Source organism: Cetorhinus maximus, chromosome 2 (genome assembly GCF_964194155.1).
Source record: "Cetorhinus maximus chromosome 2, sCetMax3.hap1.1, whole genome shotgun sequence".
Lineage (NCBI taxonomy): Eukaryota > Metazoa > Chordata > Chondrichthyes > Lamniformes > Cetorhinidae > Cetorhinus > Cetorhinus maximus.
In genome coordinates this window covers 75,667,546-75,680,880 of record NC_135880.1, presented here as the reverse complement: position 1 = coordinate 75,680,880, position 13,335 = coordinate 75,667,546, and the positions used below count along the sequence as shown (strand labels likewise).

Sequence of the window (13,335 nt, the reverse complement as noted above, 5' to 3'; positions counted from 1 at the left end):
AATGAAGCATTTTCTGGGTAAAGAAGACAAAATATTTCAAGACGCAAAAGGTCCTCTCAAAAATGCTTACATTTCTTATACAAAATATCATACCATATCATTTATTTGATTGTGATGTCCAGTGAATCTTCTCACAAATTTCCTCGTTTCACTATCCAGGATTGCTATCTTGAAATCATCCACAGCAACAGCCAACATGCCACTGGTGGAAATGATATAGATGCATTAATTTTTGAAAACAGCAAAATCATGTGCCATACTAAAATCTGGAAGTCTTATAAGCAGAACGTAAAACATATTTGGAATTTGATGATATGGTGTTTACAGGCACATTTGTAAATTCTTGGTTACTAATAGATGTCCAAGATTGCCAAACAGCGTATCCAACAGCAAAATGCTGTAATAATACCAATCCGTGATCCTGCAATTGTAAATTGATCCAAAGCACTGTAGACAGTGCGCTTTCAAAAAAAATACAATATTAAAATTACCTCGTGTTTATACGTGGCTTTTGTTCATTCATGTGTGGTGGCTTGTTAGGTTTTGTTTTGTTTCAAAGGCAAGATGAAGAAAATAAATTCTAAATTGTGTTTTATGGTTTTGTCAATTAATTATTGATCCTGACTTGTAATTTAGGTCTAAAAGATATATAGCTATTCTTAGCTGTGAAATTAATCATGGAAATGCAATACTCAAATCATTTAGCTGGAGGATTTTTCTTTCACAGGACATTGGCCCACTATTTGTTGACAACAAAGAATAATTTTAATCCACACACTGTTATTAGTGTATGAAGAACCCGGAAATTTGTAGCAAGAAAGATAGACCAGGAGTTGCAAATCCCACAAATTGCTAGGTAATTTGGCCTGGATGTCCCGCTGACCTCTTCACCTATCAGATCACATTTCCACAAATTGCTCCACTGTTAGCCTCAAAAAAAAGGGAGCTCACCACTCACATCCATGAATCTTAAGAAATTGCTGCATTTGCACTTATAGAACAAATGGAACTCGCTGCAGAAAGTTAGGGCTAGGACCATTTTATCCATGAGATTTGTTCCTGCAATGCCACTCAATCTCTCTGGCCTAGAAAGAGAACAATTGAAACAGTGGAACCCTCAACCTTGCAGGTTATTCCTTAAAGGTTTCAAATATTAACATTTAAAAATTTTTTTTCTAACTTTTTCCTCTCCTAATCCAATCACAGGAACATAGAAATAGGAGCAGGACTAGATCATATGGCCCGTTGAGCCTGTTCCGCCATTCAATACGATCATGGCTGATCTTGGGCTTCAACTCCACTTCCCTGCCTGCTCCCTATATCCCTCGATTCCCTGAGACCCTAAAAAATCTGTCCATCCAAGCCTTAAAAGTCTTCAACGATGGAGTATCCATCCTTATGTGGGGTAAAGAATTTCAAAGATTTATCACCCTTTTGAGTTAAGAAATTTATCGTCATCTCAGTCCTAAACGGTTGGCCCCTTATTCTGGGGCTGTGCCCCACGTTTTAGACTCCTCAACCAGAGGAAACACTCTCAGCGTCTACCCTGACAAGCCCTTCAGGATTTTGTAGGTTTCAATGAGTGTTTTTCTCAGTCTTCTAAACTCCTGAGGATATACGCCCAATTTACTCAGCCTGTCATCAAAGGACAACCCCCTCATTCCCGGAACCAATTTAGTGAACTTACACTGTACCACCTCAAGTGCAAGTATGTCCCTTCTTAAATGTGGAGACCAAAACTTCACGCAGTATTCCAGATGTGGTCTCACCAAAACGCTGTACAACTGTAACTAGACTTCTTTATTCCTGTACTCCAATCTGCTTCCAATAAAAGCCAACATGACATTTGCCTTCCTAAATGCTTACTGAGCCTGCATGGTAACTTTCTGCGTTCCTTTTGCGAGCACACCCAAGTCTCTGTGGACATCATCCAAGTTTCACACCCCTTTTAAAAAAAATCCTGCTTTTCTATTCTTTGAGCACAGAGGATAACTTCACACTTTGCTACATTATACTCCATCTGTCAATTGTTGCCCATTCACTTCACATTATCTTTACAGGGCAGGAGGCCATTCGGTCCATCAAGTCTGCACTGACTCTCTGAAAGAACATTCCACCCAGACCGACTCCCCTGCCTTATCCCCATAGCCTTGCACATTTTCTCTTTTCAGGTAGTAATCCAATTCCCCTTTGAATACCTCGATTGAACCTGCCTCCACCACCCTTTCAGGAAGTTTGTTTCAGACTCCAACCACCCTCTGGGTGAAAAAACTTTTCCTCATCACATTTACTCCTTTCTGCCAATTATTTTCAATCTATGCCTTCTAGTTCCTGATGTTCTCTTGGGTGAGAACAGTTCCTCACTATTCACCCAGTCCATACCCCTCAAGATGTTGAATATCTCTATCGAGTCTCCTCTCCACCTTCTTTTCTCCAAGGAAAACAGTTCCAACTCCTCCAATCTACTTTCTTAACTACAGTTCTTCATCCCAGGAATCTAGTCTATCTCTTCACAGACTCTCGTGTCCTCCTCACAGCTCACGTTTCACGTTTCCACCTAGATTGGTAACTTTAGCAAACTTAGATACATTACTCTCTGCCTCTTCATCTAAGTCATGAATAGGTTGTAAATAGCTGAGGCCCCAGCACTGATCCTTGCGGCACTCCTCCATTCGTTGCCTGCCAACTTGAAAAAGCCTCATTTATGCCCACTCTCTGCTTCTTATCTGTAAACCAATCCTCTCATGCTATATTACTCCTTAATGCACGAGGCTTGTCTTATCAATTAACCTTTCGTGAATAGCTTTATCAAATGCCTTTTGGAAATCCAGGTAAACTACATCTACTGGTTCCCCTCCATCTACCCTACTTGTTAGATCCTCAAAAAACTAATAACTTTGTCAAACAGGGTTTCCCTTTAGCAAAACCATGTTGACATGTTCTAATCATACTATGCTTTTCTAAATGCATTGTTAATACTTCCTTAATAACAATTCTAGCATTTTCCCAACAATTGATGTTAGGCTACCTGGCCTGTAGTTCACTGCTCTCTTCCTCCTTTCTTGGAAAGTGGTGTAACATTTGCCAACTTCCAATCTGATAGGACATTTTCCCAACTTAAGGACTTTTAGAAAATCATTGCTAGCGTATCCACTCTCGCTGTAGCTCTCTCTTTTAGAATGCCAGGATGTAGGCCATCAGGTCCCTGGGATTTGTCTGGTTTTCATCCATTAATTTTCTCCAATACTTTTTCTCTGATGATATTAATTTCCTTAATTTCATTTTTTTTTAGCCCCAAGGTTACTGTCAATTTATGGTATGAAACTCGTGTCTTCTACTATGAAGACAGACAAAATATTTGTCCAATGCCTCCACCATTTCCTCATTCCCCATGATAATGTCTCCTGGCTCTGCTTCTAACTTTATTTTAAATTTACCTTAGCTACTCTCTTCCTTTTCATATAGTTATAAAAGTTCTTACAATCTGTTTTTATATTTCTGGCCAGTTTACTCTCATTCTATTTTTTCCCCCTTTTTGGTGGCCCCTTTGTTAGTTGCTAAAACAGTCCAAATTCTCAGGCTTGCTACTGTTTCTTGCAACATTGTAAGCCTCTTATTTTGATCTAATAATTTATTACCATCCCTAACTTCCAGAGTAAGCCACGGATGGGTCTTTCTTGCTGAGTTTTTGATTTTCAATGGAATGTATTTTGTTGAACATTTTGAATAAATGTTTCCCACTATTAATTTACCTCCATATCTTTAGGTCTATTTACCCAATTACCCTTAACCTGGTCTCCCTTCATGCCTATGTAATTAGCTTTGTTTAAGATTCTTATTTGTGTTTGGAGGACATCACTTTCAAACGTAACATGGAATTCAATGGTATTATGATCATTATTTCCCAGTGTATCTTTTACTAAGACAGTTTCATTACCGTGTTTCATTACACAATACTAGATTCTAAGATAGCCTTATCCCTAATCGGTTCCACAACATATTGCTCCAAGAAACAGTCACAAAAACATTTGACAAACATCTTCTAGACCATCCTGCCAATTTGATTGTCTCAGTCTATATAAAGAGTAAAGTTCCCCACAATTATTCCATTGCCTTTGCTGCAAGCTCCCATAATTCTTGTATAATGCTCTGTCCAATGGTATAACTATTGTTACGTGGTCTAAAAACTGCTCCCACCAGTGTTTTATGACTCTGGCTATTTCTAATTTCCACCCACACTGATTCAACTTCATGATTTTCTGAGGCAGGTGTTTTCTCACAAAATTCCTTATGTCATGCTTTACTATCAGGACTCTTTCTGAAATACTGTGTATCTTTGATTATTTATTTACCAGCCTCGATTACCTTGCAACCATGTCTTTATAATGGCAATTAGATCTAAATCATTTACATCCATTTGTTCCACTAGTTCTTATTGCATCTATCTTATTGTAGATGCTTCGGTGCATTCAAGAACCTTTAATTTCACTTTTTACTTCCATCTCCTGCAATGACCTTATTCGCTAATGTACAATTTTTGTTAAACTCTGTCTATGTTACTCTGCTTGCCTTTATCCACATCGCTATACTGATGTTGAACTTGCTGCAGCAATATCAGATTTCACACCAGCAATTTACAGTGCAGTTTTATTTCCCCCTGAGCTGAAGGGTGTGGAAGATACCTAACAAATGAAGTACACCAACAGGTTCTCCACTCCAGCAAATTCTGTGCTATTGTTTAGTTCTGCCATAGATCTGTAAAGTCAACATATGTCAACGATACACATCTCACATATATATTACAATGGTCTTCCTCACCAACAAATTCAAATCAGCAGAAGGATGTTTTTATCTCCATGTATGTTACAATGTGCATCTAAAATTTAATAAAGTTTCCACCCATTGCAGACAAAAACCGTTGCAAGCAGCACAAGTCATAGTGCCATACTTATATCCACATCTACATTTGGGTTCCCTTTTGTGGTCCTGATATTCCTGGGTTGGAGGAGTCCATAAGTCAGCAGTAGAGCTTTTATGAGCTTTTGGGACCACTCTTTTTATTCATTCAAGGGGTGCAGGCTTCGCTGGCTAGGCCAGCACTTATTGCCCATCCCGAATTGCCCTCGAGAAGGTGATGGTGAGCTGCCTTCTTGAGCTGCTACAGTCACTGTGGTGTAGGTACACCCACAGAGCTGTTAGGGAGGGAGTTCCAGGATTTTGACCCAGCAACAGTGAAGGAATGGTGATATATTTCCAAGTCAGGATTGAGAGTGGTTTGGAGGGGAACTTCCAGGTGATGGTGTTCCCATCTATCTGCTGCCCTTGTCCTTCTAGATGGTAGTGGTCGTAGGTTTGGAAAGTGCTGTCTGAGGAGCCTTGGTGAGTTTCTAATAGAAGCCTCACGCAGATGATTGGAGTTAAAATGGGATGACATCATCTGTCTCAAATTTTGTTATCTCTGTTTTCCCATCTTGGGAATGTGTGCCACTGTTTACACTGTCTGGCCCTCTATCCAGCTCTACCCACCCCACCAGCTTATATTTCACCTCTTTTCTATTTTTACTTAGTTCTGTTGAAGAGTCATACGGACTCGAAACGTTAACTGTGTTCTTCTCCGCAGATGCTGCCAGACCTGCTGAGTTTTTCCAGGTATTTTAATTTTTGTTTCGGATTTCCAGCATCCGCAGTTTTTTGCTTTTATCGTAGTTTCCTATTACCTGTTCATCAAGGTATAAGTTCTTGCATTAACAGGAAACTGATAAGCTGAGATTGATTGGACATGTTTGGCCGTATCCTGGGACTGACTACAGATATTGGAGGGGGTGGGGGGAATCAATGTTGCACTGAGGAGTCCCTTTCCTACTTTCAGCATTACTCTTCCAAAACATTGTATTTCAAGAGAATTGCTGAGCTACTATTTAAGGGCTGCATTGTGAGTTTCCAAACTTTCCATGACATATATACATTCTTTAAAAAAAAACACACATGCACACACACACACAGAAGAGGTACAACAGGCAGTTTATAGAGAAGCCAGATCAACGACGCAGCACCAGAGGAAAGCCAGACTATCTCAGCACTACCTTCCCAGCAAGATGTAGTGACCTCAGCCAATTTTCCAAAGACCTTCCCAAAGAGATCTATCTGAGCAGGCTGCTCTTCATTCATGAAACTTTTGAGGAACTCCGTTCATTGCAGCAGTCAGATCTATAATTAAGGTCCACAGAATGCACAGCTCTGACTGTAGCACAAAGTGACTACAGCTTTTAACTCCCACATTACAAGCTCATTCCAGGGACTTTTGCTGTGCACTTCACTATTAGGAAAGACGTCAATGCCCTACATGTCACTAATACTAAAAGTAATTTGTGCTAACAGGTAGCTTCTCTTGCACAGGAATTCACAATATGCCAAGAAAATGCCATGATGCTGGTCTCTTTCATCAGTCCAGCTGTATTTTCACAGCAGGAGTAAGGGACAAGATGGTTGAAAAGGGTACCTCCTATTCCCCAGGTCACAAAGCATTTTTGTAAGAGCATTAATGCTGCAATGGAACACATACAAAGTCAAGGGTAAAGACAGATCAAAGCTTTGGGACACACAAGAGATTCTGTGTCCGAGTTCAGAGATGTCTTGTGGTACGAACCTGGCTTCACACCTTTGCATTCAGGAAAGGACAATAGACAAATGGCCCAGAGGATGCCAGAGTGCCAGATGACGACATTGCTGGCACTGAAGAACCAGCCTATAAAGAACAGAAACTACGTGCAATTACAACATCTGCTAGACACCACATTATCAGACTCATACAACACAACCTTATAAGATATAGCATGCCTGAAGTCTCAGCCATCATAAAATATGCCCCCCCCATCAATCTCTTTTAGATCCAAGTGCTTTCACTTTGTAGCTATTACACCCTAATGCTAATTAATCAACAAGTTGCATTTTTAATTTTAATTTTTAATTATGACAAGTTGTAATTTATTAAAAAGAATTATTAAAAATTCTTTAATATGGAAAACTGTGTCAAGGTGCTTTAACGAGGCAATTGGGGATGTTGCTTGGTGGAAGGCAGCAATGAGTGTCTCGATGGACACTTAAAGGAATACCAAGAGTGGTGCAGAAGTTATCTGTTGGCTTATGCAAGATTCTATCCTGGGGCTGCAGGAATATAAGAGGACAGGAATAATGATAGACTGGGCTAGAGTGGAGGTTGGAAACCTATGGCTCCAGAGCCACATGTAGCTCATTAAAGACTCGAGTGGCACCTAATCATTGATTGATCGAGTCCATTTTTTCTCATCAATTTTTAGAAAGATTATCTAAATGTGTTTCTAATCTAATTTAGAAAGAATATCAGATATCTAAAAATCTCCTTAGTGATGGATATTTTAACAAATAACAGGTAGAACTTGGGAAATGTTTAATCACTCATAGGCCTGAATTTTTCTCTCAGCATGCATGCTGGATCGGCGGGCCTGGAAGCAGATGTAAAGTCTGCTCTCGCCCAACACAGGTAGCCAACAGCGATCAAGTGCTCGATTAGTCGAGTAACAGCCAGCCAAGTCGCTCACCGAGGGGGCCAGCGCCAGGTGCCGGGGGGGGGGGTTGCTGAAAACAGGGCGGGCTCCTCCATGAAGCAAGCTGCAGGCAAGGGGTTTTAAAGGACACCAGGAAGGATGCTGGGAAGACAGAAGGAACAAATCTGGACTTTATGCAGTGTCAGGACGCTCTTCAGAGACGGCCAATTTCTGCTATCCTGCGCCAGAGGCAGGGCCAGCTTGTGAAGGGATTTGTGGCATGGTGGCCAGAGGACAAAGCCAAACAAGTGGCAATGGAAATGTCCACACAGAAACAGCCCCCGTTTCTCTGATGACTGTTTGTGGTCCCTCCCTGCAGGCAGCGATCAATGGGAGATGCTGTTGCCAGGTGATGGCAAGAGAAAGCTTCCACATCTAACCAAGAAAGCTTGGACAGAGGTGGCGACAAGAGTGAGCCATGGGCTCACACTTAGGACTTGGGTGCAGTGTTGAAAGAGGGTGAATCACCTTCTCTGCTCTGCAAGGATGAGTAAGGAAGTCCATTTGCATCTTGAATGAATGCATATATGTGTGGGCATGCATTTGGTGGGGCTGGAAAGTGTTACACGATCAGCTCCAGAATCAAAGGAGACCTGTGCCTAGAAGGCTGTTTAAGACTAGGTAGGATGGCAGGCATGTCTAGGAGGGAGAAGTCCTGAAACGTGTTGAACATGTGGAACAGCAATTTTGGGGAGGAGCATGTAACCTCAGCTATAGAAAAGGGACTCATGAATGTGTTCTTGTCTTCACAGGAGAAGAGAAAGCTCAATGCGTTGGAATGCAACCATTCAAGTGATGGCGTGCCAGATTTGACAGTGCTAATGCCAATGGAGGAGAACATTTTAGAGTTGGCATGTGAGCAAGGGGTGAGATCTGCGAGGTCAAGGAGAGGCGGGGGTTTTTGAGGAGGGTAATAGTGAAGGCGATACACTTTCTTTGGGGCGGTGGGGGGAGGCTTCAGAAATGAAGGGCTCAGGGGCAAGGAGTGTAAGGTTATGTTCACTGTTCCTCTGTGTTTTTGCATCAGTACATGTTGGAATTGCACTGTGCCCATGTGCAGAATGCAGCAGGGCCTACTCACCCTGCTTCTTTAATGCTCATGTATAATCACTGCTATTATTCATCCATCAGATGGATCAATGACAAGAGCAATTGAGGATCCAGACCATCCACCATTGACATCGGAGGAGGAGGGACTCTCAGGTGCTGCTGCGTCACATCCTCGTTCTGCGCCTTGCACCACCGCAAGACTCTGTCACCTTGATGGAATTGAGGGCGTTGGTACAGATGGTAGCACATACTGGGGGAAGCATGTCATATCTGCCTGAGCCGCTGTTGGAGGCTGAGTGTTCCCAGGCCATTGGCAGTTGGAGGAGTGTTGGAGACCAGGAAGATGCTGAGCCTCTGGAGTCATCCATTAGGCAGCAAATGCTGGATGTCCAGCAGAAGGTGCATGGAGATATGGCAGAGCTTCCAGAGGGTATGAGTGCCCAAGTCCGTACAAAGGGCGAGTCCAAGCAGGGCATGGGCACTGCGGTTACCCTCTGCTCTGAACGCACAGCATCCTCCATAGAGAGATTGGTGACTCTCATGGAAAGCTAGCTCCGGCAGCTCAATTAAGGGTTTCTAGGGTTGCGTTCATTCAGACCTGCAAGTCCGCACACTGGCAGTGACCTCAGCAGGGAATTACGAGCATGAAAGATGGATGAGGCACCTGGTGTCTCTGATAGCTGCTTGTCCATCTATGGTGAGCAGGGAGGTCCAAGCAAACCTGGAGGATGAGCAGCAGTTATCCGCAACTGGGGGCTCCTCTCAGGGCTCTCACGATGGTGACAGCAGCTCCTCTGTTCCTCTGCTAATGACAGTATTGTCTGAAGAATCCAAGATGACTGAGGAGTGCCCTGCAAGACTCTCCCACCCAGTTAGGGCCCTCACAGCCTCCGGCAACCAGAGGACGGCCACCAAGTTCATCCAGGCCAACGGGGCATCTGAATCAGCAGCCTGCCTCCAATGTATTGCCTGCAATGAGGGAAGGACAAAGGCAAAGCACTCGTAAACAGTTCAAGAAATCACAGTAAATACAGAAGGGCAATCATGAGTGAAATCTTTAGCTGCATGACTCGTGTATTTTTGTTTGAAATCATGTTATTAAACTGTTGCTCCATATTACATGTTCTTCTTGTGCTCTTAGTGCCATTAAGATCGGAGGCCTGCAACTCAATCCCAAAAACTAATTGAGCATGATTGCTCTTTCCAGGAGGTGGCACAAGCCAGGGAGGGTGTCAGGAGGGGTTCATGAGGTCTGAGTAATTATGTGACTGCAGCTTTTCAAGGATATGGAATGAGGGCTTTGGAAGCCTGCTGGAAGTTCCTTTAAATAAGAGCTTCGCTGGTCTCCCTGGCTCCCAAAAGTTGCTGACCTGTTGGCTCCTCAACATGCCTCTTTGGCTGTGCACATTCATCCTCGGAGTCTGTATTGGATTTGTCCTCAAACGTTTGTGACTGTACATCCCATTCTACCTCCTCCATCTGATATCCCCAAGAGAGCGCCAGACTGTGCAGGGCACAGCACACAACAATGAGCAACACATGATCCAGTGCACGTTGAAGAGATCCCACAGACGAGTCCAGACAACAGAACTCCAATTTGAGCAGCCTGATCATCCTCTCGATTATGGCCCTTGCGAAGGCATGGTTTCTGGTGTACCTCTCTTCAGTTGGGGTTCAAGGATGTCTTATAGGTGTCATCAGCCATCTTTTTAGAGGGTATCCTTTATTCCCCCCATCAAACGTGCAGTGGGACTGAAGAGGTTTTGGACATGGGAGTGCCAGAGAATAAGAATGATGGCACCTTGCAGGATACCTTGCACAAACTTGGAGGATCTGCTTATGCACATTAGCTGGACGTTGAGCAACTGGAAGCCTTTACGAATCACAAAAGGCCCCTGGGCGCAATCAATGGCACCATGAATCTTTGGGAAGCCTGCAGCAGCTAAAAATCCTCTTGCATGCTCTGTCTGGCTATCCTCATCTGTTTTGAAATGTAAAGGTATTCACTCGCCTGAAGAGTGCACCAATGACAAGCTTTATGCAGTTGTGTGTTGCGGATTGTGACAAAGCTGAGATCCCCTAGAGGGCCCTGAAGCCTAAAAATTGAGGGTGACTGTCACTTTCAATGCCACAGGCACAGAGTGCCCCCAACACAGTTGGATGCAATCTCAGGCCCAATCATTTTGGAGATGGAAGTCAATGTCTCCCTTAAGAGGCAGATCCTTCTTCTGCACTACACGACGTCATGTCCAGGTAATTGGATCTCTCTATGCTCCACCAGCAGGGTAATGGAGTCTCTGCATATCCCCATCTCCCTCGCAAGCTTCGCTGGCCTTCAACAATCTTCTGGGTGTGCTGCTTGCTGTTTTGGGTGGACACGCTGATGATGCCTCTGGTCAGCTGGCCTCTTCTCCCTTCTCCTCCTTATCCGAGGAAGAGCCTCCGCCTGACATAACAACACCCAGTTTTAAAATATTGGATTGCTGAGGTGCAGACTTAATGATATAATGGCCAGACTGTAAATGGCTCTAAGGGCAGAAGCTTCTTTGCCTGAGAAAAAAATGAGCAATATGGCTCACTGAGCAATCTATAAAGTCCAGACTTACACGAGAAATGTTTACTCCTACCTCCACACACTTTGTTCCATCCTCGGCTTTAAATCCCACCCTGGATTTAGAAAGTCCTAATTCTGAGATGCTGTCCAGCCCATGCTCCGACTATTAAAACACAAGCGCTGCTTAAAATTGCAGTGCATTGCCTTTTTAATTGGGTGAATTTCCCCTTTAATTGATGTAAGGTGGGCTCCCAACATTCAGCCGCATTTGGCCAACAAAATATCCCGATGCGGCATGATAACTTTGGGAACCCCTCCCGATGTCATCATGCTTTATTTCACAGCATGTTGGGACTACTGTGCGCCCGCAACTGCACCATTTAATAGAATTTCATGGCCGGAATTTAAGGTTATACAAGTTAGAGTTACTGTTTTGCCAAGCAAATTACATCATGCAACATTGCATTAATGGTTAATGTATCGCCCGCTAGCCAATCATGAGTCCCTTTCAGGCGCAGCAGCATGCATCGAAAAAGGAACTAATGTCTTGCTACAAAACAATTTAATTACAGGTTATGACATTCATTGGCAGCATTGTGCAGAATATTAACGCCAACAGACATTTTTTTTTACAACTGATTAAGAGTTTGAATTTAATTTGAAAAGAACTAGCATAATTAGAGCTTGAATGATTACAAAGACGAGAAAAATCAAAGGACAAAATCGAGAATTTCAAAATAGAGTCATAGAGGTCGACAGCACAGAAAAAAGCCCTTCGGCCTAAGAGTCTGCACCGGTCAAACAAGTACCTAACTATTCTAATCCCATTTTCCATAGCCTTGTACGCCATGGCATCTCAAGTACACATCCAAATACTTCTTAAATGTTATGAGGGTTTCTGCACCTACCACCCTTTCGGGCAGTGAGTTCCAGATTCCCACCATCCTCTGGGTGAAAAAATTCTTCCTCACATCCGCTATAAACCTCCTGCCCTTTACCTTAAATCTATGCCCCCTGGTTATTGATCCCTCCACCAAGGGGAAAAGTTCCTTCCTGTCTATCCTATCTATGCCCCTCATAATTTTATACACCTCAATCATGTCCCCCCCGTCAACCTCCTCTGCTCCAGGGAAAATAACCCCAGTCTATCCAATCTCTCCTCATAACTAAAACTTTCCAGCCTAGGCAACATCCTGGTAAATCTCCTCTGCACTCTCTCCAGTGCAATCACATCCTTCCTATAATGCAGATTCCAGAACTGCATGCAATACTCCAGCTGTGGCCTAACCAGTGTTTTATACAGTTCCAGCATAACCTCCCTGCACTTATATTCTATGCCTTGGCTAACAAAGGCAAGTATCCCATATGCCTTCTTAACCACCTTATCTACCTGTCCCGCTACCTTAAGGGACTGGTGGACATGCACACCAAGGTCCCTATGATCCTCGGTACTTCCCAGGGTCCTACCATTCATCATGTATTCCAGTGCCTTGTTTGTCCTGCCCAAGTGCATCAGCTCACACTTATCTGGGTTAAATTCCATTTGCCACTGATCAGCCCATTTATATCCTCCTGTAATCTAAGGCTATCCTCCTCACTATTTACCACCCCACCAATTTTCGTATCATCTGCGAACTTATTGATCAACCCTCCTACATTCAAGTCTAACTCGTTTATATATACCACAAAGAGTAATGAACCCAACACCGATCCCTGTGGAACCCCACTGGACACACGCATCCAGTCACAAAAACATCCTTCGACCATCACCTTCTGCTTCCTGCCACTCAGCCAATTCTGGATCCAATTTGTCAAATTGCCTTGGATCCCATGGGCTCTTACCTTCTTTATCAGTCTCCCATGCGGGACCTTATCAAAAGCCTTGCTGAAGCCCAGTTAGACTACATCAAATGCATTGCCCTCATCTACACACCTGGTCAACTCTTCAAAAAATTCAATCAATTGGTCAGACATGACCTCCCCTTAACAAAACCATACTGACTGTCCTTGATTAATCCATGCCTCTCCAAGTGTAGATTAATTCTGTCCCTCCGAATTGCTTCCAATAGTTTCCCCACCTCTGAGGTTAGACTGACTGGCCTGTAGTTCCCTGGTTTATCCTGTCCTCCCTTCTTGAATAACGGTACC

The 13,335-nt window shown here is 43.3% G+C and overlaps 1 protein-coding gene across 2 annotated transcripts in view; it reads right to left on the bottom strand.

Annotated features, from left to right (window-relative positions):
• The window catches only part of wdr36 (WD repeat domain 36), a 109,891-nt gene that overhangs the window by 24,570 nt on the left and 71,986 nt on the right, over positions 1 to 13,335 (bottom strand). For both annotated transcript variants that reach the window (XM_078566196.1, XM_078566199.1), the window contains exon 15: positions 94 to 202. In XM_078566196.1, coding sequence (XP_078422322.1) covers positions 94 to 202 — 109 coding nt within the window. The remainder of the gene's footprint in view (positions 1 to 93; positions 203 to 13,335) is intronic.